We start from the raw sequence: 27,988 nt of genomic DNA on the forward strand, positions 1-27,988 counted from the left end.
GACCAGATCTAAAATGGCTGATCCTCTTGTTGCTTCTCCCACTTTCTGGACAATGAAGTTGTCTGCAAGGCCAGTGAGGAATCTGTTCGACCTTATGCTCTTGGCTGAGTTTGACATCCAACAAATATCAGGATAGTTGAAATCCCCCATTACTACTATCTCACTTCCTTTGGAATGCTTGGCCATCTGTTCCAGGAAGGCATCATCTGTGTCCTCAGTTTGGCTTGGGGATCTATAGTAAACTCCCACAATGAGATCACTGTTGTTTTTCTCTCCCTTAATTTTGACCCAGATACTCTCAATTTGGCTTTGAAGTTTTAAATCCTGGATCTCTTCACAGGTATACATATCCCTAACATATAAACAGATGTTGCACAATTGTTTTTTTCCACTCTTGCTATCCTGATAGCATCTAAGCAAGAAATTCAGCAAGTGTTGAACTGTTGGTGGAAGCATACCCAGAAGATATTGACCCGAAATTTATTGATGAACTTTTGCACTTTCACCTGTACACGAGACAAAGCCATAGGCTTACAGCAGAGCCCTCTCTGTCTCATACAGACCTTTATCAAATTATATACAGGGGGGGGGGATTCAGGTGGCTTTTCCTAATGTGGAAACAATCTTGCAGCTTTATGGTCACTAACCGCTCGGGAGTTTTTTGAGACCCCAAAGAATTAAAAATGAATTAAGGGCCATGATGTCTCAAGAGAGGCTGTCTGCACTGAGCATTCTGTACATTGAAAGTGACAAACTTAGATAAATTTTGATGGAAGTTTTCTGATGTCCTTTAGAAGAGAAAATGTGAATTACAGAATTTTAAAAAACCCATCATCCTTGGCTTCATTCAATTTTGTTTATAACATTTTCCCATTTTCTTCTAGTCATGAGGGTGGGTGATTGGGAACTACTCACAAGTGGAGAAGCCGAGGGCTGCTCTTCATCTAAATCCGGCCCTGGATAGCCATATTCAAATATCTTAAGGGCTGTCACATGGAGGAGGGAGCATGCTTGTTTTCTTCTGCTTTGAAGGGTAGGACTCGAACCAATGGCTTCAAGTTGCAAGAAAGGGAATTCTGACTAAACATTCAGAAAAAAATCTGACAGCTGTTCAGCAGTGGAACACTCCCGTGAGAGGCGGTGGATTCTCCTTGGAGGTTTTTAAGTGGGTCCCATGACTTACATCATAGGAGCCTACACAACACAAAACACTGTTGTATGTAGGTTTTATTTTATTTTATTTGTTTTTTTATCTTATATTTTGGAAATGTACATCTAGTTTTCACCCTTTGATTTTTTTGGGGGGGGGCCAAGAGAGTGGGGCCCTAAGCTATAGATTGTCTTGTTGTTGTTGTTTAGTCGTGTCCAACTCTTCGTGACACCATGGACCAGAGCACGCCAGGCACTCCTGTCTTCCACTGCCTCCCGCAGTTTGGTCAGACTCATGTTCGTAGCTTCGAGAACACTGTCCAACCATCTCGTCCTCTGTCGTCCCCTTCTCCTTGTGCCCTCCATCTTTCCCAGCATCAGGGTCTTTTCCAGGGAGTCTTCTCATGCCTCAGCTTCAGGATCTGTCCTTCCAGTGAGCACTCAGGGCTGATTTCCTTCAGAATGGATAGGCAACCTGTTCCTCGCTTCCACTGTGTATTCATAAGGGATTTGGTTTAGATTTATCCTGCTGGCCCAGTGGTTTTCCCTACTTTCTTCAAATTAGGCTTTAATATTGCTATAAGAAGCTGATGATCTGAGCCACAGTCAGCGCCAGGTCTAGTTTTTGCTGACTGTATAGAGCTCCATCTTTGGCTGCAGAGAATAGCTTGTTTAGCTTATAGTAAATCTGGCACTGCCAGCTGAGGGACGGGCTCTGGCCCGATCCAGGCTCTCTTGCAGTTCCCACGCGCAAAGGAAGGGGAGTCCCGTTCCGTCTTTGGCTTTTCTCCAGGTCCAGGATTTGCGGGGAGGGGTTTGGGGAGGAGTCGGGAGCCCTTCGCTCCAGCCGTACTTGCGCTTCTCCCGCTTGGCGAGCCGAGCGCTTTCCTCGGACCTGGAGAGGTCGGCTGGCAGGCGCGGGACTGAGGCTGCTACAGGGCTGGTGGGGCCGGTGAGTGGCGGGAAGGAGGCGGGCGGGATGCCCACCTGACAGGGATGCTTCCGATGAGATGCCTGCCTTGCAAGGGGTTGGGCTAGATGACTGTTGTGACGTGGGGTTTGTGATTTCAGCTCTCTTGACATAACATGCTGGAGACAGTTCTCTAGTAACAGCTCTTTATTAAAGTGAACAAGACTGACTCTGAGGGCAGGAAGGCTACATTTATAGGGACAGGGAACTAGCTAGAAAAGGATACATTTTGGAGGGAACAATATCAGGCAATCACAGTGCTGCCTTTTGGAGGAAACCAATAAGACAGAGGATCCAAATACAGCCGCTTAAATGAACCAATAGTAGCTGTACCCTCTGGAACCAAAAGGCAGTTACTTTATCCTAATGCAATACAGACAATAATAATACAGATATAAAATCCTTTGACTCAATACACAACAATGACCATGGGGGTTCCTCCCAGCTCTCCACTTTTGTGATTCTAGGGTGGGCTTTTCTGCTTCTTGCATAGCCTTTTGCACGGCAAGCAGTTCCCCCATTTCTGGCCAAGGGAGGATACAGCCCAGGCGGGCTGCTGAGAGGGTCCCCCCAAGAAGACATCGCGCGGGGGGGGGAGTGCAATGCATGCGGTTCCTGAGAGACTGGCGAGCTGCGCCTTGCAAGCGTTAAAGGAGCTGAGCTGCATTCCTAGAGAGGACAAGAAATCCAGGCTCCTTCCTGCAAGGGAGGTGGCTTTTGTCTCTCTGCAAGAGGTGGCTCGGCGATCAGCCTTCTGGGCTCCGGTGAATCTCCTATCTCTTCCCCATGGGGCGCTTCGGGGAGATGGGGGGGTGCATCGGGCGGGCTGCCTAGCTCATGCAGGGGGGACCCCAGCCAGGGAGCAGACCACCTGCCCTCTTCCTCTCTGCATCTGCAAAGCCAGGGAGGGGGCGAGTTTGTAGGAGGTCCTTTGGGGAGGCGTCAGGAAAAAATGGGAATGCAAATGAACCCCATTGAGATTGCGGAATTAGTCACATTCATTAACGGAGGTCACAGCCATTCACAGAGGTCGTAGCCAGGTGGAAACATTTGGACGTAGTAATAATACTTGGCCTGTGATAAGCGAAGAAAAATGCTGGACGGGTCATAGCAGATAGAATAAAGTCCTTTAATCACGCAGTGCCTACGTAGTTAAACCGACGGCACTCCCCCCACAGGAGGCAGGGATGGTCACCAACCTAGACGGCTTGAAAGAAAGGATGAGGCCAATTCCTTTTGTTCTATATAAAAATCTTTTTATCCAACTTAAATCTCTCTGCCAGCTGTAACTGAGAAAACCACTGGAACATTCAACATTGCATAGCCAGACTCCCATTCAGGAGCCCTTATGGTTGTCCTTAGATTAAGGGTGAGTAATGGTCATTTTTCCTCTTCTGTTGCCTATGAAACAATAGTAAAGTGTTGGTCTATTGATGAAGGGGGGGGGGAGTTCCAAAGCAAGATGGTTCTACATATATCTGGGGGCTTATGTGAACCCCTCATGTGAGCACCTTGTATTGGTCGCAGAAACGAAATAGCAACCAATGCAGGTGTTTTAAATGGGTTAAATAAGGAGTATTTGCTTTGTAGGCTTTTCTAGCACCTCTCATTAGGAAATACAGAACTTGGCAAAAGACCAAGGGGTTTCTTCCGATCTCTTAGAGGTGACCTGATAACATAGATGGATGAGCAATATTCAGCTGGCCCTGAAGCAGGAATAGGCCTTGCCATCAAAACTGGGAGCAATGGTGGATTCCGGGGAAACTCCGTGCAGAAGATCCTGGGTGAGGAGGACACCCTCTGCTCAGAAGTGCAGAGCCAGCTGCTCAGGCAGAAGGCCAAAGAACCCCGAGAGATTTGCAGCCAACTCTACCACTTGGACCATCAATGGCTAAAGCCAGAAAGGCACACGAAAGTTCAGATGCTGGACCTGGTGATCTTGGAGCAGTTCCTGGCTGTCCTTCCACCAGAGATGGAGAACTGGGTGAGGGAATGTGGAGCGGAGACCAGTTCCCAGGCAGTGGCCCTGGCCGAAGGATTCCTCCTGAGTCAGGCAGAGGAGAGAAAGCAGGCAGAGCAGCAGGTGAGAGAGACTTTCCTCTGGATACTGCAAAGGGGCTCTAAACAGGAGAGAGTATTCCCAAATTATTTACTAATGGCCCATCCTTTTTTGGAAAGTATCTAGGAACACATATTTTTTATTATTGTTAATGTATTATTATTATTATTATATCCCCAAGGGGCTCAAAAGAGGAGGGAGAGTATCCCCAAATGCTCTAGTACTGAGCTTTTCACCTTTTCTGAGTCCATGGTTCCCTTGATCAAGTACATCCTTTCTGCATGGGGAAATGCTCTTTGAGCCTCAGAAGCCCAGTTATGTCACCCTGTGCCTGCTCCCGTTTTGAAACACCCTCCTTTGTGGAGTGTTCCTAAGCCTCCTCTCCCCTCTCCTTGGGAGTCCTTCTGGTAGGGCTGGGCGATATCTGGTTTTCAAGCAGTTAAATATCACGAAATCTCAATATATCATGATATATATCTGCGGTGGTGGAGGGCCTTGCTGGGCCTCCCCATGGGAGCAGAGGGTCCCACCGTACCTCCTCACAGCGGCAGAGGGTGCTTTGCCTTTCCCCGCAGCAGATGGGGGCCTTGACGAGGTTCCCTGCGGCAGTGGAGGGCCTTAAAATGTAAGGAAGTAGTAGATTGTATAAAAATACTAAATAAACTTTTCTAATCCTTCTCCCCATTCTCTGTTTTGAATCCTCCTTGCTCTTTCAGGGGAAGGATCTTTTTGCAGAAATGGGTCTTGATTCTTCTGAGGCAGAGAAGACTCCATTGGACACCAGAGTGAGGCCTCTGGGTAAGGAGGAAGGAGTGTTTTCTGTGTTTTGTCACATTCTCTTGGTTTTGAAACTAATCTGTAAACCATTTGCAAAATAGAGCTTCCTCCCCTTTTTCTTTTACACACAGAGTTCCATTTGATACAAAATTTAAAAATTCCTTCCAGTAGCTCTTTAGAGACCAACTAAGTTTGTCATTGGTACGAGCTTTCGTGTGCATGCACGCTTCTTCTTCAGATATTGGTGCTACTGGAAGGATTTTTTAAATTTTGTTTTGACTACGGCACACCAGCACGGCTACCTACCTGTAACTGTTTCCATTTGATGTTATAGTCTATATCTACAATCCAGTATAATCCCTGCTCACCTGTACGTATATAATTTGAACTAGCATTCAATGGTGGGTTGCCAAATCATAATTGTAGAGAAAAAAACTTTATATAAAGAAGCTGTAGGCGCCCCTCCCTCCCGTCTTTTGCACCAAATGAAGTCTTCTCTCAAATTCAACCCTTAAAGAGCTGGTTCCATTCTGCAGTTTATGATCTCATCTCTTCCAGCAATGCCTGTACATTGGACCAAATTGAGCTCTAATAGACAGGAGAATCTCTGCTTCTTAATGGCGGCGAAGGAGGGTTTGGGGCAGGTTTTGGGCTTTTGTACTCAGCGCCTCCCTGCCTCCCGCGATCCAAGCCAGAGCAAGAGCCAAGTACCAAGATGAACTGGGAGTTAAGTCCGTTTCCCTCTGTCCCTGGGGGGAACTTGCAAGGAGAATTACCCTCAATCATCCTTGTTTTTCCTTTGCCAACAATCTCCTGCTGCCTCCATTAAGGCACAGTGGAACTGGAAGCTAGCAGGGGAGACTTTGACGAAGCCCCATCCATACTTAGAGAGGACTGTTACACCTCCGAGAGAAGCAGGCGCTTACAGTTTCCCACTTTCCTTTGTCTCTCCCAGGTGACAGATTGATGCCACCAAGACCTGCTCCTTCATCTTTTCATGGTGGAGGGGAGGCAGCGGCTGTGGACCCAGATCAGGTAGGGGGGAGGAGCCTTGTGGGGAAAGACTGCTTGGATGCAGAATGGTGGGAGGAGGTGTCTGGAGAGGGAACAGGGCTCAGGGAGCAGAGGGATTCTGTGGCAGAGAGCAGCCCAGACTCAGAGACAGAAGCTGAAGCAGGAGAGTGGGATGAGGAAGGCAGAGAGGGGTCTGGCCATTGTAGAAAACAACAGAGCCAATTGTAATGGATCATGTGAATGTTCTCCAAGAGGACAGCTTTTTTCCTTTTTTGTTAGGGTCCGGTGTGCTTTGAAGATGTAGCTTTGCATTTCACTGATGAGGAGTGGGCGTTGCTGGATCGTGACCAGAGAGTTCTGCATCAGGAGGTCATGGAAGAGAATCGTGGGATGTTGGACTCTCTCGGTAAGGCTCCCTATTGGATCATCCTATCTGTTTTGTAATTCAAGACATCTCTCTACATGTCGAACTTCGGATATTTCAATGGGATGCTAACACTCCCACAGCAAACCTTGGATGGATGGCTATTGATTGTGTCCCCTGTGAATATTCTTCCTCCAGTTCTGCCTTTTATAACCATGATCAGGCTGTCTGAACTGCCCAGGCCTTCTTAAATGTAGGCCTCAGAGTGATTTGGGGTGTTGAAGTATTCAAGTATTTTGAAGTCAAGTATTTTGCTTTTGTTCTTCTGTCTCTCTTTGGTTGACCAAAGAGTAGACTGACATGGGAGATGGCACAGATTCCACGACTGGACCAAACAAACTCCATCCCAGAAAAGAGCCAGGCTTTTTGAATCTCAGGCAGTGAACCCTGTAGTAACAATAATGATTATTTTTACCCTGCCCATCTGACTGAGTTGCCCCAGCTTCCAACAAATATAAAAGCACAATAAAATATCAAACATTAAAACTTCCTGATACAGAGGTACCTTCAGACATCCTCTAAAAGTTGCATAGTTATCTCCTTGACATCTGATGGGAGGGTGTTCCACAGGGTGGGTGCCCCTACCAAGAAGGCATTCTGCTTTGTCCCCTGTAACTTTTCACAGCAATGTAACATTTAAGTAAGGAAACTTTAATAATAATAATATGACAAATTTATGTTGCATTCTGTGATGTCAAGAATTTATGACATCAAAATTGCTTTAAAGTGATGCACATCATGATTATATTTTTATCCATTAAAGAAATTTATATTTGGCAACTACTACACACATTTGTGCAATACACAAAACGTGTTTTTAGCACACAGAAGTTCACGTTTGCCATTTTCACTCCCCTACTCTTACATCGCCTACTACAAGGCCAGTGTCAGTGTTCTCAAAAATTTCACCAGCTCTTAAAATTTGTTTAGATTTATTACTGCATATTGAACAATTTAGCATATTGACTATATCTTAATTTTGAATATAAAACTTTCCTACGTTGGCAATCATTTAAATAATAATAAAAGCACACACCAAGTTAAGCTGTACAGTTATCTTTTAAAAACTTAATTGAGAGAAAACAACCAATATTTAACCTGATTTGTATATGAAGCTAGACATTTTTACGGAACAAAAGGAACATTATAACATCTAACTCCCTTGAGTTCTTTCCCCGTCACAAGCATTAATAAGCATTGCTCCAAAATTTGGGGCTGCACTTCTTCCCGAGCCTCTAATACATTTGCCTCTTAGTTTCAGGTGGTGATGAATTGGAAATGAACAAGGGAGACCTCAATGAAATCCACACAGTGGAGGAGCCATATCAGGATTCAGAGTGCAGAGAGAGCTACAGTCAGAGCTCCCATTCCTCTTCCCATCAAGGAAATCCCCTTGAGAAGAAACCCTATCAGTGCTTGGAGTGTGGAAAGAGCTTCAGACACCGCAACCATCTCACTTCCCATCAAAGAATCCATACAGGGGAGAAACCTTATCAGTGCTTGGAGTGCGAAATGAGCTTCACCTGCAAAGAAAGTCTCACTGCCCATCAAAGAATTCATACAGGGGTGAAACCCTATCAGTGCTTGGAATGTGGAAAGCTCTTCAGTCGAAAGGAGAGTTTAACTTCCCATCAAAGAATTCATACAGGGGAAAAACCTTATCAGTGCTTTGAATGTGGAAAGAGCTTCAGTCACAGCAACCATCTCGCTTCCCATCAAAGAATTCATACAGGGGAGAAACCATATTGTTGTTTGGAATGTGGAAAGAGCTTCACCTGGAAAGAAAGTCTCACTGCCCATCAAACACTTCATACAGGGGAGAAACCCTATAAATGCTTGGAATGTGGAAAGAGCTTCACCTGGAAAAAAAGTTTAACTTTCCATCAAAGAATTCATACGAGGGGAAAGCCCTATCAGTGCTTGGAATGTGGAAAGAGCTTCAATCACAGTGTAAATCTCACTTCCCATCAAAGAATTCATACAGGGGAAAAACCCTATCAGTGTTTGGAATGTGAAAAGAGCTTCAAACACAGTGTCAGTCTCACTGCCCATCAAAGAATTCATACTGGGGAAAAACCCTACCAGTGTTTAGAATGTGGAAAACTCTTCAGTCAGAGGGCTAATCTCACTTCCCATCAAATAATTCATACCGGAGAAAAACCATATCAGTGCTTGGAATGTGGAAAGAGCTTCACTTGGAAAATAAGTTTCACTTCCCATCAAACTATTCATACCAGGGGGAAACCATATCAGTGCTTAGAATGTGGAAAGAGCTTCAGTCACAGCCGCTTTCTCACTTCCCATAAAAGAATTCATTCAGGGGGGAAACCCTATAAGTGCTTGGAATGTGGAAAGAGCTTCAGTAAAAGTGACCACCTCACTTCTCATACAAAAATTCATACAGGGGAGAAACCTCATCTGTGCTCAGAATGTGGAAAGTGTTTTAGTAGGAGGGGCAGTCTCATGGTCCATCAAAAACTTCACACAAGGGAGAAACCTTATCATTGCTTGGAGTGTGGAAAGAGCTTCAGTCAGAACTTCAATCTCACGGTCCATCAAAGAATTCATACAGGGGAGAAACCCTATCAGTGTTTGGAATGTGGAAAGAGCTTCAGTCAAAGCACATGTCTCACCGTCCACCAAAGAGTTCACAGTGGGGAGAAACCATTTCAGTGCCAAGAGTGTGGAAAGAGCTTCCGTGAGAGGACCAACCTCACAACCCACCAAAGAGTTCACAGTGGGGAGAAACCATTTCAGTGCCAAGAGTGTGGAAAGAGCTTCAGTCAGAGGGCCAGCCTTACTTACCATCAAAGAACTCACAGTGGAGGAAAACTATAGTAGTGTTCGTGTAGGCTTGTCTGGCAGGAAGCCATAGCTTCTGGTTACTTGGCACTCTTGGAGGGAGCTTGTGAGGAAACTATGGTGCCTGTGGCCTCCCAGCAAAAAGGTGCAAAAACTCCAAACAGCTTAGGCAGTTAAAAAGACTCAGAAGAGTTTATTCATACATAAGAAGGGCTTTCTGCAACAGATTGGGCAGCTGCTTTGCACCCACTTGAAAGCAAGATTGAGATGTTATCTAACCAAATAGTTGATGTAATGGAAACAGCAAACACATATAACAGCACATTAAGCATCGAAACAGAGCTGCAAGCACTTAAAATTGCAAATGAAAGTTTTGATTTAAAATTTGCAGCTCAATTGGATAGAGTTAAAAGGAAAAAAATTAAACTACAGTGGTACCTCTACTTACGAATAACTCTACTTACGAATGGAGCTCCGTCCGCCATCTTGGATGCGGTTTAGATAGGATTTTTTCTACTTACGAATTTTTAGATAGGGTTGCTTCTACTTACAATTTTTTTCTCCCAATGCATTCTTATAGGATTCGACTTACAATTTTTTTCTACTTATGAATGTGTGTTCGGAACGCATTAAATTCGTAAGTAGAGGTACCACTGTATGTAGGATTCTGGAAAAAGAGGGGGGAGATACGATTGCATTTATTTTAAGTTGGTTTGACAGTTTGAAGACCCCCATCACTCCCCATGATATTGAAAGGCCATACAGAGTGGGCGTGCTTAGAGCTAAAAACACAGATGTAGCAAGAAACGTTGTTTGCTTTGAAGGCTACCAAACTAAAACTTTGATTTAGTGCCCTATGCAACTATTGAGAAGTTAAATACAACTTATTTAATATAGAGGTGTTTCCAGATCTATGCCCAGTGAAAATGATTCAGATGTTCTACCACTGCGCTGAAGGCTGCAGGGACTACCTCCCAATGGGGGTTCCCATTTAAGTTATTAGTGCAAATCAATGGCAAATACACTACTGCTTCCAATATTTTCCACAGCAGGTGGGAAATGTTTTCCATGTACTTAAAATTGCAATCCCCAAACTGGCTGCAAGGGGTAGAACTAACACCTCCTCCTCCTCATGGTCCACTCCAAGAAAAAGAAAAGGCAGACATCTGCAGCAGTCTCTCCACATTAAAACCATGGCTTTTAGGCCTCCAGATATAATTTTGATACAAAAGACACACCACAAGAAAAAAAGCCAAAACATGCCCTGGGATCTTCCACAGCAAGGGGCATGGCTATACTCATTACAGTGGTACCTCGGTTTACAAACACGATTGGTTCCGGAAGTCTGTACTTAACCTGAAGCGAACTTTCCCATTGAAAGTAATGGAAAGTGGATTAATCCATTCCAGACGGTCTGCAGAGTACTTAAACTGAAGCGTACTTAAACTGAAGCGAACTTTCCCATTGAAAGTAATGGAAAGTGGATTAATCCATTCCAGACAGGTCCGTGTACTCAAACCGAGGCATACTTAAACTGTGGTATGACTGTACATAAAAAATGCCCATTCACTATTCAGGACTCCATAGAGGGCCCCAAAGGCAGATACCTCATATTAAAAGACTCACTAGAGTCTGAGAAACATAATTACAGGCTGCTTTTATGCTCCCTTTATGGGTCGTTTCAATTTCTTTGAGAGTTGTCTTTCTACTTTACGAGGATGTAAAGAAGGTAAAACCATCATAGGAGGAAAGCTGAATGAATGTTTAAATCCTGTTCTTGACAGTAACGGCTCCTCTTCCAGATTCCTGAAGCCTTCATTACACTTTTGCATGTTTATTTTTGCAACCCCTTGTGGCTCTGCCACCCCACTGACAGGGAATATACATTTCACTCCTATAGGTATGGATCTTGTTGGGGATTCATTCCCCATGTCTGCAGTCATGGGATTCTTGTCTATCACATGACGGTGTATGTTTTCATTCCACAGAGTGGGAAGTGATGGAGACAGGATGTTTGTGTTACTGTGTTCCGTGAAATGGGATTGTTGTGCTTTGTTTTTTTCTCTTTGCTGTCTGATGCTAGGGAGAGAGGGAGCCATGTTGCAGTGCTCTGTGTTTATATGTAAATAAATGTAGATTAGCCAAATGCTGAGTTGCTGAGGTCTGTTATGCAAACTGCAAACACTCTGCGTGTCCCTAAGTGTGCTGGTGTCTGTTGGCATCAGCCGCTGTGATGTTCGGGCAGAAGAAAGCTTTTGAAGCTCCCAAACAACCGACCAGGAGGGAGAGAACATGCCAGTCGGGCATGTGTCTCTGCCAGGGTCCTACATGAGAGTAGGATGATCCTAACAGATCTATGCCCCATATGGACTGTATCTTCATATTCAGAGATCTCTGGTGTAAAGTGACAAAAACAAATATAGGAATCATCTTGGTCTTGGACTATGCCCCAATTTCTACCTCTACAGCAATGGACTCTCAAAGCCAAAATTCATTTTTCTGGACTTGTGATTCTTTCTTACTAGCAGACAAATTGGCTCAAGAAATATATAAAGAATAGCTATTTTGGCCATCTCATTCCTTGCTTTTTCCTGTAAGACCAATTGCAGTCGTTAACAGTTGTCAACAGGTTTACCACACCTATCACCCAGTCACCCATTCCCACCAGCCTTCTGAGTAATACCCCTCCCCACCCTCTCACTATATATAAAGGTCTGGTGACTTCTGTTTCAGTGTGCATGCACAGGAAAGCTCATACCAATGACAAACTTAGTTGGTCTCTAAGGGACATGGGTGGCACTAGGGACACGGGTGGCGCTGTGGGTTAAACCACAGAGCCTAGGGCTTGCCGATCAGAAGGTTGGCGGTTCAAATCCCTGCTACGGGGTGAGCTCCCGTTGCTCAGTCCCTGCTCCTGCCAACCTTGCAGTTCGAAAGCACGAAGTGCAAGTAGATAAATAGGTACCGCCTTGGTGGAAAGGTATACGGCTTTTCCATGCACTGCTCTGGTTCGCCAGAAGTGGCTTAGTCATGCTTGCCACATGACCCAGAAGTTGTACGCCGACACCCTCAGCCAGTAAAGTGAGATGAGTGCCGCAACCCCCCGAGTCCATGACTACACCTAACAGTCAGGGGCCCATTTACCTTTAAGGTGCTACTGGACAATTTTTTTTAAAAAAATGAATTTCTACTGCGTCAGACCAACATGGCTACCTACCTGAATCTGGCTCAAGAAAGTCTTTGTCAAGTGCTAAAGTTTTGTTTTCCTAGAAAATGCTGTTCCAGACACAAAAATCTCTACCCTATGGGATGCCATAGAATTTTAAGGTCATATATAAGAACAATTAAATGTTCATAACTGTATATATAAACCAAATGTCTGAAACCCCACATCTGAAGACAGCCCTGTTTAGCGAGGCTTTTAATCTTTAATCAATTATTTTATTCTTCTGTTGGAAGTCACCCAGTGTGGCTGGATTTGATATCCCGCTTTATCACTACCCTAAGGAGTCTCAAAGCGGCTAACATTCTCCTTTCCCTTCCTCCCCAACAAACACTCTGTGAGGTGAGTGAGGCTGAGAGACTTCAGGGAAGTGACTAGCCCAAGGTCACCCAGAAGCAGCATGCGGAGGAGCAGAGACACGAACCCGGTTCCCCAGATTACGAGTCTACCGCTCTTAACCACTACACCACACTGGCTCCCTAGCCTTCACCCTAATCCTAGCCCTAACCCTGCTTCTAGCCATATCCCTATCCCCAACCTTAAACTTAACCCTAATCCTAGCTCAAGCCCTAGCCCTAACCTTCGCTCTAACCCTAACCCTAACTAAACCAAGGGTTGGTAAGTTTTACCTCGCCTGGGCCGGTTCACTCCCGTGGAGATCCCTCTGTGGGCCGGATTGTGTGTGCATGTAAGCACGCATGCCTGCAATTTCTGGCAGACATCTGCACAGACGTGATTTCCGGCACTGCAGAAGCGAGTCCCCATGCTGCGCTGGTTTAGCTCATGTTCCAACCCTAGCTCTTGCCCTAACCCTAAAGCGAACCCCAAGCCTTGCCCTACCTCTAGCCCTAGCCATCACCCTAAGCCTAACCCTAAATCTAAGCCTAAACCAAAACCTGAATGGTAGTGTTGCCATCTATTCAAAGTTTGAAGTAACTTACAATTTATTCTACTAGGGGCAAAGTTGTTGCTGCAGCAATATCCTTAATATGTCAGAGGACTGAGGGAACCCCAAACATTGATTTCTAAGGGACAAGGGGGTTGTGTTTGTTCAAGTTTAAATCCTTGTACTGAAAGCATGACAGTATTTCTAGTCCTCATCCGTTCAATTTCCAGACTGCTGGATCATGTGCTCCCCTTGTTGCTGGATCAGGCTGAAGAACAGTGCGCACAGAACCAGTTTGCATGCTGGCCAGGGATATTCCTACTTGCGTATGGTAATGCCCCCTTGCCCTCAAACCCATCCAAGCTGGACAGAAACATTTCTTGCTCACCACTCCTTATGGAGAAATGGGCTTATGGTACGGCAGTTTGAAGCCACAAAGACATTTGGTGGCTGTGAGTTAGTCTGTCTCTCTGAGCCTCAGCTTCCCTAACATAGTCTATTTACAGGTAAAAAATTCATTCAGTAGCACCTTAAAGACAAACTAAGTTGAAGAAGTGTGCATGCACACGAAAGCTCATACCAAAATAAAAACTTGGTTGGTCTTTAAGGTGCTACTGAAGGAATTTTTTAAATCATAGTCTATATTAGTAAAACCTTTGCCTCACAGGAGAGTTTACCACAAAGACACCAGGTAAAAATGCAAAACATTTATTGGAGTGTCTCGTACAAAAGGTTTCCAGTCAGAAAAGGTATATTACAAATCCTCGAAAAAGACAGAATTTGGCATGCATATCCATAATAAAGCAAAACAAATTTGAAATGCTAAATAGATCAGTCTCCTCCAAAGGATGGGCAATGCCAATGCCACCTCTTCCACAGCATTCACTCTGAGTCTTTCCTGTCACCACGCAAGAACAAAACCTGCAAGTCAGAAATTCACTCTACAAAAATAAAAGTTGCAATAAGCAAATCCTTTCTGTATGAAGAGAGGCAAAGTTTGCAACACTTCTTTAGAGTTTCAAATAGCTTATTGCTTGTGGAGTTAGTGTCAATTGACAGGGCATGGGGCAGGCAGGCGTGTTTCACCCACAGAGCAGTCTGCCCAAGACATCAGGAGGCGGAAACATGATCAGCCATTCCACTGCTGTGGTGAGAAGCAAAGACTCAACCCCGCCCCCCGGCAAGCAACCCAGAGATTTTCCACTTTTCAAGGGTTTGCTCTCTAGACTTTAGCATTTCAAGGCAGCATTAAAATTTTCTAATAGCCATATGTGAATAACAGCCCAGGGCGAATATAAATTTGCTTTTTCTAAGTCTACAGCATTTTAAGGGCAAAAACCCCCACAAAACATTCTGTCTCTCAGGTTGCAGCCCAACAACTCCACTCCCCAGTGGGAGCAAACAGAGTGGAAGCTGAACAAGTGACAGAGGGTTGAGGCCAGGAGGGAACTGGCCTCTCAGATGGGCTCAGACCTAGAGACAGAAAGTGGGACCCCCAAGAAGTTCTTGGAAACAAGTGGATTTGGGGCCTACTGGATTGGTGGGATGAGATCCATCCGGGCTGAAAGCAGCTCAAACTGAGGTGAGGGACATCAAACTTGTGGGACCCCAGCTAAGGTCGTCCTGATTATGAAGGGGTGGGCCTGGCCTTTGAAGGCCTTTCACAGCTCTCAGCTCCTGGTTCTGCCCTCCCTGCCACAGCCAGAGCCCGAGCCCAGGGGAGACAGTGTAAGGAGCGCTGGCCTTGGCATTTCCACAGCAATTGTTCTGGAATGACGATTTCAGGGGGGGGGTCAGTGCAGCCCCAGGCTAGGGAGCCCCAAGTGGAAGGTGCCCCCCAAAGCCGGTGGCCACCCTAACTGTATGGGGACTCTGTTCAGGTCCCTGGCTCAGCTTTGCAGAGCAGTCTGGAACCCTCCTCCTCCCCTCTGGCTCAGGCCAGCACAAGAGCAGCCTGCTTAGCCCAGTAGCACATTTGCACCTTCACATCTTTAGTATTCACAGAAACAAGGAGATTGGCCTTGGAAGAGCAGCTGTGAGAAACAGAATTCAGAGGGACAGGAGAGCAACGTCTATGGCAAATGCCCTCAGCCCCCTGGTCAAGCTGAGCAGAAGGAGCATCATGCGGAAGAGGGGGAGGCAGAAGCCATGCTTCCAAAAGCTAAATCTAAAATGCTTCTCTATCACGTGACACAAGTAATTAACACACCACGTGGCATCATTAAAATGCCTGTGGAATATTAGCACCTCTGGTGTTTTTTTAGTATTATTTTTAAATATAAAGTAGGACATTTTGTTCCCCAACCCATCCATTCCCACCCAACTTGCTCTGCAGCAAAGCCATGATCAAAGTCTTGCCCGGCAACCCTCCCCACAAGACCCTATGAACATGAATATCTGCAGGGCTGTATCTCCTCTCTGTACACGCGCCACTAAAAGCATCATCGGCTGAGCCACAGTCCTGGGGTCCCAGGAGTGGGTGGCAGGACCCTCCACTGTTGCAACTGGGACATGCTGCTTCCTGGCGCCACTAACTCTGCCCCAGATGCAACCCTGCTTGCCCCTCAAGGAGATCCAGGGCTGCCAGGAAAGCATCACACACCACCTTTGGACAGGTGCTGCTCAGCCGAGGCAGCTCCTTTGGTGGAGAACAGCTGTGCCAAGGACTCTGCAAGACCAAGGAGACGGTCACTGCCCGTCTGCTCCAGATACTTATCACCTACCTGCCCATACCTTGTCCTCTCACTCTGTGAGGTGGTGCAGATCAGGGCAGAGTAAGCAGCGGCAGCATCTTCTCTAAACTCCCCCTCCAAACAAAGCACCCTGGAACTGGCAAGGCTGCCCTGTGCATTGGAGCATGGGGAGCCTCTGCTCACAGTGCAACACTGAGCTTGCCTCTGCCCTCTCTGGGAAGTGTGGAGCGAGCGAGCTGCAAGGAAGAGGGACTTGGCAGAAGACGTCCCACATCCCCACCACTTGTCTCCAGTGACAAGACAAGCAGACAAGTCGCTTCTGGGTTTTTTTTTACTGCAGAGGATGGAAAAACACAGACCTCCAAGCAGAATCTCAGCAGCTGACACGTCTTGTGTGAGGACTCAACTCGGGAATTTGAGGGCAATGCCTTCAGCTACAGAAACAGTTCCCACAAAATCTAGACTTCATAAGGGCCAACGTTCCAGGATGATGGGTTGCATTGGAGTAAGACCTACTCAGAGCGAGAGTCATCTCCCTCAATGGCATTCAAGTGAGTTGCATCCATTGGATTCAGTGGGCCTTTGACTTTATAAAACCCTGTTTCTAGGGTCATTCCGCAAGGAACCAGCAATCTTAACCTCAATTACCTGGGAGTAAGCCCCACTGAAATCAACAAGACTTACTTCTGAGTAGACATGGTTAGGATTGTTCCCTGCTTGAAAGCATGGCAGCAGAACTTAGGCAGAGGAAGTTCTGCAAATGACTGGAGGACCAAACTTCCTTCAAACAAGCTCCCGTCCCTTGCCTAAAATCAGTGCTCCTCACTTCATCTCAGCTTCTGAAACCTCCATGCTCCACACAGAGCTGCCCAAACTGATTCAAGAGTCGTTCTGTCCTAGGAGCTCCAGGGCTTCTGAGGCACACCTGGAGACTCCCTCCTTGGGTCAATTGCATGAAAATATCACTACTACTCACATTTGCCACCTGGTTTTATCTGCACAACCACTGAGGTTGCCCCTGAGGGCACAGGCAGGCTTACACCCAGGGTCACCACCCGACCACCTCCCCCCAGCACAAGAACAGGAGGGTCACAGAAGCAGACTGTCCACTCCGGAGTGACAACTTCAGCCATGCTTTCTCTTCCCTGGAAACTCCTGGAGCTGCATCACTCTTTGGCTTGCAAGTAAAACAACAAAGTAGACCATGGGCATTCCAAAGGGAAAGCAAGTCTTCAAAACACGGTGGCAGTTCTGGCTGATTCAAGTTCTCTCTTTAAAAAGTTTACTAAGGAACCAACTCCCAAGAAAAAAGAAAGAAAAAAGGAGGAATCATATGCAATGTATAAAAATAGTTTCAGTGACTCTGGGCAAATCAAAAGCGGGGCAAAAAAAGGAGGAGAAAAGATGAGCAGAGACGGTTTTCCTTCCTCTCACATGACGATGCAGCCCCTGGAGGTGGTCCTGGGATCCCCCTGGAGATAGAGAAGGAAGGAGGGGCATCAGGAAGCTCCCCAGGTGGCACCGGCAACTCCAAGGAAACTTGGATAGAGGAGCTCAGCCTACCTGTCCGCCTTAGCACCTTCTCCCACCCTAGAGAGAAGCAGGGTGTGTGTGTGTGTGTGTGTCACAACCAGTTGGGTGCAGGAAGGAAAGAGGAGTTGCCCCTGGGCACCACCCACAGCAGAGATGAGCAGCTGGGAATCCCTTGTGCAGGCCTCAAGAGAGGCCGCTGCCACCTCCCTCCACGAATCTACCCTCAGAAGTCCTCCCCTTTTCAAGGTGAGTCAGGACTCAGGAATGCTCCCTCTGCCACCCCAGGGAGGAAGAGACTCCTGACTTGGCCAATTTCTTCACTTTCCCTTCTCGAGCAGAGTCAACTCCCAACTCCTTAACCTTTGATAACTAAAAGGCTGGGCCTAGCAGTTATGCTCAGCCTGTTTGTGTGTGTGTGTGTGAGAGAGAGAGAGAGAGAGAGAGAGAAGCTGCCCCTTGCGAGAGCCCGAGGTACCCCGTTGTCTCCTTGGAACCACCCTCAGCCATGGCTGCAGTCAGGTCCCTATCGATTCAACCTTTGGTGGGTGGGTGGAAGTGCCTTTTCTTCCACCTACCTGCTGGTGAAAGAGGTCTTCCTCCCCAAACTCTGCCTCCTCATCTTCCTCCCCATTGTCCTGCAGCACAGCAGACGACTGAGTCAAACTCCTCACAGCAACTTCCTGGGAAGAAGGAGAATCACAGTTCGTGATAAGTGTAGCAGGGGCTCAACTCAAGCTCAAAGGCAGCTTCTTTGTCATGTCCTTGCATCAAAAGCAAGGCAACGTTTTCTTCACTATCTCCAGCACCTCCACCCCCCACCCCCAGTGCCCCCCGTTCGGAGGACCTACCTCTCCGTCAGAGTTCACCAGGTAGGTGCGGACACTGGTCCCGATGCCCCAACTGGCCTGGTGTTTCCACACAAGGACGGAAGGTGGGCTGTGGGCCACCCCAGCATCAGCTGCCCAGATCTAGCAAGACAGAGACCCCCTCATTTACAGGTAGGGCACCCTTGCTCCTTCACCCCGCCAGAGGGAGCAGCTCTTCAAGCTGACCCCAACGGCCAGCCTTCCAAGTGGCAGAGGCATCTGGGCTTCCTGCAGGGACCCCCCCCCCAAGTTGCTGGGAGCCTTTTCTCCACAGGCTGCAGAAAACAACCAAGGAGGCTCTGGTTCGGGCACGGAAGGTGGGCAGTCTCCAGATACCGGGCAACCAATACCCTCCCTTCCAATGGGGAGGCCTTTTCTCCCGAGGAAAGAGCCATGACTTACTGTGACCGTCTGCCCAGCCCGGAGGACATATTTCGGGGTAAATTTGTAAGCCACCTCCTCTCCCTCACCAATCTTTTTCTTCAGCCTCCAGTTCCCAAGAGACTGATCCTGAGGGAGAAGCAGTGGGACTCAGGGAGCAGCAAAACCAGCTCCAGGGCTAGGCCAGCCAAGGAGGAAACCCAGAAGGCCCCAGCAGTGCTTCTGAGCCAAGACCTCTCTCTTCCCGCAGCCTACCTTGTCAGAGTGGTTCTTCAGCTGAACATACTTCCCCTCTGGGTCCACGTCCTCGATGCTGATGCTGCCCTTGGCAGAAGCCTGCTGGGAAGTCTGGAAGGCGCTGCTACTGGTGGCACTGCTGCTCCTGGGGCCGAACCCACTGGAGCCACTGCCAGAGAACTCCTCTGCTATTTCCAGGCGCTTCCGCTTCCCCCGGGAGGAGCGGGAGGCGGAAATGCCGCTGCTGGACGAGGAGGTGGCCCGTGAGACAGTGATACGGGCTGAGGGGCTGGGGGACAGCTTCAGCCTGGTAGGGAAAGGCAGACGAGGGTCAGCAGGGCAAGAGCACTGAGGGAAGGGCGTGCAGCCCATCCAGCCACAGAACCAAGCTGCCGGCGCCACTGCCCAACACAGAGGAGCACCCATGTGAGCTCTGCTCCTTCCTCTCTCTCCCTGCTTCCTCCCTCCGTACCTCTCCTCTTCCCCTTCGAGGAGCTTCCGGTAGGCGCTGATCTCCATGTCCAGGGCCAGCTTGACGTCCAAGAGCTCCTGGTACTCCATCAGCTGCTGCTGCATCTGGTCCCGCATCTCTGTCATCTCCCTCTCCTTGCCGTCCAGCATCTTCCGGAACTTCTCTCGCTCACCAGCCATCAGCTCCTCCAGCTCCCGAATCCGGTCTTCTGCGGCGTTCGCCTGCAGGAGAAGGAATAGTGCTGGCCTGGGACCCAGAGAGAGAAAGCCTCCTGGAGGGAAGGGCACTGTGAAAGGAAAGGGGGGCTAGGGCCAAAGCACAGTGCAAGCGCCCCCTCCCTCACCCACCCCAAGGGCAGGGCCAACCTCACAGGGAAGGCTTGGCTCAGAAACAATCGACTGGAAAGGAACACTTGAACAATCCCATACGATGAACACTTTCCTGAGCTGAAAGGAGTTATTACAAATAAACACAGGAGGTATAAGGGTCACAGCAGAACCTCTCAACTTGGGCCTCCAAGGACACAAATAAAACAGGAGGGGTGGGATACAGACAAGTCTAGAAATCAAGTTTCTTTTTTTTTCCTGGGATGGAATCTGAGTGGGGAAGGCCTGAGGCTTCCAGCTGGCATCTCCTTGAAAGCTGCTGCCCTTCAATGTGGGTGAAGCTGAGGAGCCTGGCAGGCCAGTGGGCCTGGCGCAGTACAAGGCAGCTTTGTGAGACCAGGAAAGCCCCGGCCTGTCCAGAGCTGGAACTGGAAGGCAGAAGGGGGCGTGAGAGGCTACCTTTAACCCACCTGCTTCTGCAACCCTGAGAGCTGGTAGCTGAGAGATTCAATCCTCACACGGGCCTCCTTCAGCTCCTCCCGAGCAGCACTGGCAGCTTTGTCGTTCTGGTCAGAGCAGAGTTTGGCATTCTCCAGCTGAAGAGAGAGATGGAGGAAAGAGTCAGGCTGCTCCCTGGGCTCTTCTGTCTGGAGATCTGCTGTGCAAGGCACTGGGCACTCCCCCCCCCCGCCAGCCAGCCCACAACGCCACAGAGGGCAACAGATTCCAGGGGGGAGCTCCTGAATCCCCCTAAACAGGGGCTCCTGGCAACTGACGTGCAAGGAGTGCAAGGCCAAATGGACATCAGACCCCTCCCATGCCAAGCCTTCCCTAGCCCTCTCAGCGTCTGCCTCCTCCCTCACCTTGGCCTGGTAGGTCTGCTCCACCTCCAACTTGTAGAGCCGGACCTGCTCGTCATGCTGCTGGCGAAGGTCTTCCAGCGTCTGGGAGAGTTTGGACTCGCACTCCTGCGGGCGGCTGCTATCCACCTCTACCAACTGGCGCTCGTGCCGCTTCCGTGTCTCCCGCACCTCCTGAGAGTGGGGAGCAAACTCAGGCCAGGGCTCAGGCTGGCAAGACCCCTTGCAGGAACCAAGACCCTCAAGGACCACTCCTCAAGGCCCCCGCCAGGAAGCACCAGCCCAACCACCCCCAGCAATGGCAGGCAAGAGGAAGACTGAGAGGTACATCATCACACTCACTTTCTCACACCCATCCAGGGTGGAGGGTGCTGGCAAATGCCTACTCTGGGAAGGTTCATAAAAAGCAGGGAAACCTCAAGAGGGAATCGGGTGGTGGAAGAGGTCTCCTGCCTCCCAGCCCCAAGCAGCAGGTCCCAAGGGTGGGCATGATCCACTGCAGACATACAGGAAATCCAGTCACCAGGTGCCACCGTCCCCAGCTCACATCCGGCCCCAAGATCTGGGCTGGGGAGTGATCTGGGTGCTGGACCACGCCTGCCCTTTGCACCTCTGAGCTGCCAGCTGGGGCCGGGAGGGACTTCTGCTCCCCCGCCGCCAATACAGGATCAAGCAAGGCCCATCTCTCAGTGCCTCCAGCATAAGAGAGGGACTCGGGGGAAGGGAATGAAGCTCCTTGGGGGCCCACCCTGAAAGACCCTCCTGGTGGGGGAAAATGTGAGGAACACCAACAACAGGATAGATGACTTCTTTTCCCTGGCATACTCAAAGGGACCCTTCTCCTCCACAGCTCAAACCCAGCAGGACCGTGACGAAGAAGGGGGCCCTGTCTCCTCTCCTCTCCCCTCCCTCCCTGCCCACTCCCCCACCCCACCCAACGGCAGCCACAGCCCAAGCAACCTAGCAGCAGCAGCAGCAGGTTCTACCTCTTCAAAAATGTTCTTCCTGAAGTCAAGCTCCTCTTGCAGGCTCTGGCAGCGATTCTCCAGGTCCACCCGCATCAGAGTCTCCTTCTCCAGCTGCTTCTTTGCCACAGCATGACCATCTTCTGACTGGGAAAGGCATTGAAGGCAGTGAGTGTGAAGGGGGAGTAAGTGCCCAAATGCCCAGGGGAGCCGTGCTGGAGATGGGTCCTGCACACTCCCCACTGTCTGCCCAACTTCTTGGCTCAACACGAGACATGGTCAACCTCAATTCACACATGCAGTTCTAGCAGCTGCATTGGGGCCTAATTCTGACTTTGCCTTTTTCAAAGGTGTGGGCAAGCCCATTCACAGCCAAGGCCTCCACAGCCTTGCTGGATGCAACCAAGCAGGGTGGCTGGGGGCTCCGAGAAGGCACTTTGCACAGCACCTTATGCTATTGGCAGCACTGCCGCAGACTGGCTTCCTAATTTAGACATGCAAATACCGACTATGAGCACTCCTTGCGGAAGGAGTTACACTTCAACCATGTAGATAGTGTGCCTCCACCCCCACCCCCCTGCAAAACAGACACCAGCAGTCAGCAACTCCTAGAAAAGCCCTGTCCCCGCCCACCAAAATGAGCCTCATGCGGCACATTAGCACCACCTTCTGGGCACCATCAGAGCAAACAGGAGGACAGATTTCAGGACCTGACAAAGAATAATTTGGTCTAGAGAGGAACAGCTTCCCCACAGCTGGAGTGAGAACTGCTGGGGGGGGGGAGGGTGAAACCTGCCAACGTGTCCCTTCCAGGCTACAGGCAGGTGCTGAAACCCTAGCATTTCCTAGGCCTTGTTCAAGTTTGGGGCAACCCCAAGGACTCAGCCAAGGTCTGCCATGGCTCTAAGTGGGCCATGAGGGAAACAGCCTCTGGCTTTCTCTAGCTGCCAGACTACTGGAGCCAAGGAACCTGGTGCCGGGACTTCATTTTGGCATCTTAGCATCAGCAGGAGAATCAAAGCAGCAGGAGCTCAGCCCAGAGTCAAACGAGGCCCTTGCACACAGCTGACCCGCAGCCAGGCTATTCTGGGCTCAGGAAACCTGGAACCAGGGATGAAGAAGATGCCTATGGAGTGACTGCAGACGGCCCCTTCCCTGCTGCTTCTCAGGATGCTCTCTGCCTCTGCTGTGGTGACCCCCCCCCCCCCGTTTACCTTGGCCAGCTGCGCACGCAGGTCAGCCACCTCCGCCTCCAGGTTGCGCTTCTCTGTCAGGGTTGCCGTGAGTTCTGCTTCGCTCCGATGGAAGAGGACTTCCAGCTCCTTGATGCGGCCCTGAGATGTGGACCACTCCCCATCTTTCTTTTTGTAGCTAAGGAGGGGAAGAAGGCAAGACTCAAAAGCAGCTTCCGCTGTCATCCGAGTCGTAACAAACTCCTACAAGATCTGGCCCCTCCCCACCCTGGGGCTATGGGCAAAGCACCTTCTCAAAGCATCGCGAGGCACTTTGCAGCACCAAGCCTCTGGCAATCAGGGCCAAACTGACGGACTGCGAGGGAAGTGTTCCCGCATAGCACACATGTGACCTCTGTGTCTTTAGTGTGCATATATACATGCAGACAAAGGGTGACAGGAGAACTACCTCCTAGATTTGTGGGGAAAGGCTACACTTGGAAATTAATGCATCCCTTAATGCAGGGATTCCCAACAAAATTTTCTCGAGGACCCCTCATCGAGCCGCTATTGCGACAAGGACCCCCATTAATTCCTAATCCTAAAATTAAAAAGTGAGAGCCAAATTAAGAGTCTTTTTAAATTTTATATTTATACGTTTTTTACAGTTACAACAGAGTACTCCATCAGTATACAGTTAGTTTTAATTTTCAGTTCTTAATGAGATGAGTTAAATCTGTCCTTTGAGTCTATTATTTCTGAAATATTAGGTTCCAAACTTGAAACTTTCACTCTGAAATCCGACTGCATGTCGAGCCGATTCCTATATTTGTTTTTCATGAAACACATGGAAGAAAATGCTTGCTCACACCGATATGTGGTTGCAAATGAAAGGATCTTTTTCATTGCCTTATCTCCAAGTTTCTTGTAGTCCTTGCATGCTGATGCAAGGTTCGAGAGTCACTGACTTACTTGCTTGAACATCAAATGCATTATCTTCCTCTTCATCTGTAGGCCTTTGTCGTTTTAACGAACCACTTTTTAACCAACGGTCCATTTTTAACTACACAAACTGTAGCTTCCGCGAAAAACAACGCTTTGTTTACAAACACTACTGTTTTGCAAAGAGGCAGCGTGCGCCAGGGAGGAGGGAGGGGAATGGAGAAGACCTGCGCAGTAGCGCACAAATGAAGCCGACGTGCGCAAAGCATCTTGTGGAGGTGAGCGTTAGTAGAATGCGCGCGCTGCCTCTTTGCAAAACGCCACCTAACGGCATACAGCAGAACTACTGCCTCTATCTAATTCTAGTTTTGCGCTAGACTCTGCTCATGCAGGAAGCGGCCAAAACAAAAAAATCTGTTATCATACGAAATATATTTAATATATTTTTTATTCTAATAGCATCTTGCGGACCCCTCTGGCATAGCTCGCGGACCCCTGGGGGTCCCCGGACCACCTGTTGGGAACCACTGCCTTAATGTAACTTGACACAAGTGTTTGCCCATTAAAAACAAGCCTGCTGGCAGCAGGTTAGAGTGGCAGGTGGCCACCCCAGCAGCCCCTTCTGCACACACTGCCAATAGGACGCCTGCAAGAGCACAATTGCCCAGGAGTGCTTCCAAAAACTCACCGCTCACCAAGCCCAGTGGAGCAAGGAGCAGCCAGAACCCAGCCCAAGTGGAGCTGCTCAAGAAAGAAGCAACCTGCAGTCTGGGCTGCAAGAGCCCACTTGGGGAAGAAGATCCAGAGAGAGCCTGCCAAAGCCCAGGTGGAAACACTTGCATCTCTTAATGAAGGAAAGAGTTCTGGGATCCTCATGTTGCTGACTTTATGCTCATCCAGAAAGGCTGAACACCACCCAACCCATCTGAAGCCAGGATCCTACTGGTTACTGGAAGGATCCTGAGTGAGAAGCAGGGAAGACCTCCCAAGGTGAAAGATTGTGAGAAGGAAAGCTCCCAGGGGGGAGCTGCCCGCTTTCTGCGTGGGTTAAGGGTTGTTTTGAGAAAGGACTCTGTGAATTATTTTCCCTTTTTGTTTTGTATTTATCTAGATTAGGTTCTTTTATCTTAATGCATTTTTAAAAATTATTATTAAAATCTTATTTTTTTTATTTAAAAAAGGAAGGCAGGATCCCATCAGAGGACTGACTTGGAAGGACCTGGCAAGTAACATGTGCATCATTTTTTAAAGTGCTTGTTTGTTTTAAGGGCAGAAAACCTTGTTCTTCCTCCAACCAATATCTGATCTGAGTCCCAGGCAGTGCAAGGCAGAGGGCAAAGTATTTGGAGCCCCTCATTCCAGGTTTGTAGAAAACAAGACCTTGATATGCTAAGCATCTGGCACCTGACCAGAGCAGAATTTCATTTTCAGATGCAGCAGCAAACCACTTAGCAAGCACAGGATTTTAAAAGCTCATATCCAGGACAGTAAAAATGGCACTCGCCACAAGCAGAGCAGCCATACTTACACACCAGGGACAAGTCAATGGTTTGTCAGCAACTCAGTTTTATTCAAAGGAGACCCGCAGCGAAAGTCAGCCATGTCTTTTACTTTCAGTGGGTCTACTCTAAGCAACACTAACCCTGGATAAACCCTAGCGTCCATGCTCCATTGTCTTGCAACTTTAGCTCCAAGCAGAGAATGTTTCTCTCAATGTGGATTCCTGAAACAGGAAGATCTGCACCCACTGGGCCCCAAATCTATTCCCCATGTCAGCATGAAGGCTGGCTAACGAACTCACCAATAGCTTGTGAGAACTTTGGCCCTAACTTCATGTCACACGCAAAAGGTGTGCAGCAAACAGTTCCAGAGAGCCACACCTTCTGCAGAGAAGCAGCTCCTGGGGTGGGAGTGTAATTTGGAGCAAAAAACAGTGTATGTGTGTGGTGGTGGTGCTCTTAGCACACTTTTCTCCAGCCTGCTCCCCCCCCCAAAAAAAAATTCCTTCCACAATATTTAAGGAGAGGGAATGCTTTCCTGCTGGAATGCAGCAGGCAGGGAAAGCAGATGGTCTCAAGAGCAGCCTTGGAAAGCCTGCAGCCTGGGGGCCAAATTCAGCCCTCCAGATCTCTCTCTGTGTCCTTTGGGAATCTCTTCCTGGATAGAGTGTGTCCTCACACTGTGAGAATGCCTTCCCTTCCCTGCACAGAGGATGGGGGAAGGAGTGTGTGCACATGTGTGTGCAACAATCTCTGGTGTGTGGGTGGCCAGCCCCCTCCCACCACAGGCAGCTCCCCTCAGAAGGTGGTTCGTGGCCTGAAAAGGGTTCTCCACCCTGCTTCCTTCAACTCTGCAGCTGGTGGGCGGGGACAAGCACGTCACACTAGCTTGTGTGCAACACTGGTCCAGCCCTGACACGCTCACTCCTAAGGAATGCAAGAAAGGCCAAAAGTTCACCGTGGCAGCATGGCTTCCCTTACCTCTTGGCAAGCTCATCAAGTTCCGCTCGCAGCTTCCCAATTTCAATCTGCAGCTTGGCCCTCTCTCTGGCCGTCTCATCAAGAACTCTCCGGGCATCCGCCAACTCCGACTCATAGAGGGCCTTGATGCCGGTCACCTGCACAGAGGGAATGATCAGGTACCCCTACCAGCCTCTGGGGAATATACAGAGCAGCAGAAGGGTGGATGCCATTTGCCCCCCTCCAAAGCATGGAGAAGAGCCCCCCAGGCCACAGCAGGAAAGGGGCAAAAGAGGCCAATGCCACAGCAAAAGAGAAGAGTGGGAGCCACTTTCTCCTCCCAGAGCAGCAACATCTGTTCTCTTCCTCCTCCTGCCTCTATTTCTCCAGAAAATGCATTTTCCTGCTCCTGCTGCTTTCTGAACAGCCTACCTCTCAGCAACTCTGCCATTTTTGGGGTCCTGTCCAGAGAATGATTCAATGTGATTAGAATCAACATGAAGCAGCCAACCACTAAAAAGAAATGTTGCTCTAGCAATAGGACTGGGCCCTTATTTAGCGCTTTGGACGCCTTGGGAAAAGCAGACCAAGCAAGAGTGCCGTCCATATTCCAGCCACTCTGGAAGGGAGGCCAAGGACATCCTGCACAGAACTGAAGCTCTGAAATGGCACAGCTCAAGGCTGCCCCAGGAAACAGGACACTTTGCCACAAGGCTTTGTCCACAGCCAGAGGAGTGGAAAGCCTCTTGTCAGCCCTGGAAGCCCAACCCCACCTGCAGGGCCACCTGCAGGGCCCAAGCAGGAAGCTGGAAGGAAGCAAAGGATGATGCTCCAGGAGCAGCTGAGCTAGGGGCAAACAAGCAATGACAGATGCCTCCTGACAAAGGAGGCAGCAGCTGCTTCTTTTCTAGCACCACCAGGGTTTCCGAACTTTCTGAAGGAACCAGCACAGAAAAGGCTCTGGGAGGCTATCGAAGGGAAGAAAAGAGCAAGAGCGGAGGGGAGCAACAACAGGCAACAACAGGCAGCTTCTCTGGCGGGAAGGAGCCGGGAGAGAGCGGCTCAGAGGGACAGGCAGCGGGGAGAAACCCGACGCGAGGAGAGATCCTGCGATCCACGAGGACAGCACACGTGCACACGCACGCACTCTCTCTCTCACACACACACACGCCCCCCAGGGTGAACTAGATGCCCTCGGGGAGGTCTCGCGGGATCTGGAGAGCCGCCTGGCGAGGCTCTTCTCGCCCCCCCCCCGCCGGGCCCCGCCTCGCCGCCCGCTGGATGGCCGAGTTCGCCCTCGTGCCCCCGAGGCGCGACAGCCCCGCGAGGTGGGCCGCCAGAGGGGCGGGACTCTTTCTCCCACAACAGCCAGGCCAGGTAGGCCACCCCTCCTCCCTCCCTGGCGTACCTCTCTCGTGACCACCTCCTCCTTCTCGGAGACGCGGAGCAGCAACCGGTCGTTCTCGAGCTCGAGGGCGCGCACCCGCTCGATGTAGTGGGCCAGGCGGTCGTTGAGGTGCCGCAGCTCCTCCTTCTCCTGCAGCCGCGAGATGCGCGTGGGCGACAGAGGGGTTCCGGCCGACGCCGACGCTCTGGGGGTGCCCGGGGAGGGGGTCGGAGGGGCGGCCGAAGGCGGAGAGGAGGACATGGTGGCGACTCTTCATTCAATCCGCCCGGCACTGGGCGGGAAGGCGAGAACGAGGGAGGCACAAAATGGCGGTCCCGCGCGCCAAGCTCGGAGGAGTCACCGCCTCGCGCGGTGCACCACGGGAAACCGA

The 27,988-nt window shown here is 49.4% G+C and overlaps 2 protein-coding genes across 3 annotated transcripts in view; one reads left to right on the top strand and one right to left on the bottom strand.

Moving 5' to 3' along the window:
• The window catches only part of LOC118086138 (uncharacterized), a 28,172-nt gene extending 16,831 nt beyond the window's left edge, over positions 1-11,341 (top strand). Inside the window, exons 1-5 of one of the 2 annotated variants that reach the window (XM_088671251.1) lie at positions 3,663-4,202; positions 4,895-4,976; positions 5,911-5,990; positions 6,249-6,375; positions 7,649-11,341. In XM_088671251.1, coding sequence (XP_088527377.1) covers positions 3,801-4,202; positions 4,895-4,976; positions 5,911-5,990; positions 6,249-6,375; positions 7,649-9,231 — 2,274 coding nt within the window. In that variant the 5' untranslated portion in view covers positions 3,663-3,800 and the 3' untranslated portion in view covers positions 9,232-11,341. Of the gene's footprint in view, positions 1-3,662; positions 4,203-4,894; positions 4,977-5,910; positions 5,991-6,248; positions 6,376-7,648 lie in introns of those variants that run through there. The other variant, XM_088671250.1, reaches the window with a different exon arrangement.
• A 2,655-nt stretch (positions 11,342-13,996) lies between these two features.
• Positions 13,997-27,954, bottom strand: LMNB2 (lamin B2). Its single transcript, XM_035118524.3, has 12 exons — positions 27,619-27,954; positions 26,232-26,368; positions 22,852-23,008; positions 21,659-21,784; positions 20,676-20,846; positions 20,283-20,408; positions 19,487-19,707; positions 19,033-19,321; positions 18,799-18,906; positions 18,379-18,498; positions 18,106-18,210; positions 13,997-17,469 (listed from the first exon to the last, which is right to left on the bottom strand). Exons 1-12 carry the CDS (start codon positions 27,856-27,858, stop codon positions 17,428-17,430), a joined length of 1,842 nt encoding a protein of 613 aa, XP_034974415.1. The 5' UTR covers positions 27,859-27,954; the 3' UTR covers positions 13,997-17,427.
• Positions 27,955-27,988: the final 34 nt, after the last annotated feature.

This window comes from Zootoca vivipara, chromosome 6 (assembly GCF_965207765.1).
Source record: "Zootoca vivipara chromosome 6, rZooViv2.hap1.1, whole genome shotgun sequence".
Lineage (NCBI taxonomy): Eukaryota > Metazoa > Chordata > Lepidosauria > Squamata > Lacertidae > Zootoca > Zootoca vivipara.

Bases quoted from the DNA above. Each gene is read 5' to 3' on its own strand.
- LMNB2 (XM_035118524.3), bottom strand. From the start codon at position 27,858: ATGTCCTCCTCTCCGCCTTCGGCCGCCCCTCCGACCCCCTCCCCGGGC. The intron at 23,009-26,231 runs GTAAGGGAAGCC...TCCCCTCCTTAG, and splicing joins CTTGATGAGCTTGCCAAGAG to CTACAAAAAGAAAGATGGGG. The intron at 19,708-20,282 runs GTGGGTTAAAGG...CTTCTCCTGCAG, and splicing joins TCTCAGGGTTGCAGAAGCAG to GCGAACGCCGCAGAAGACCG.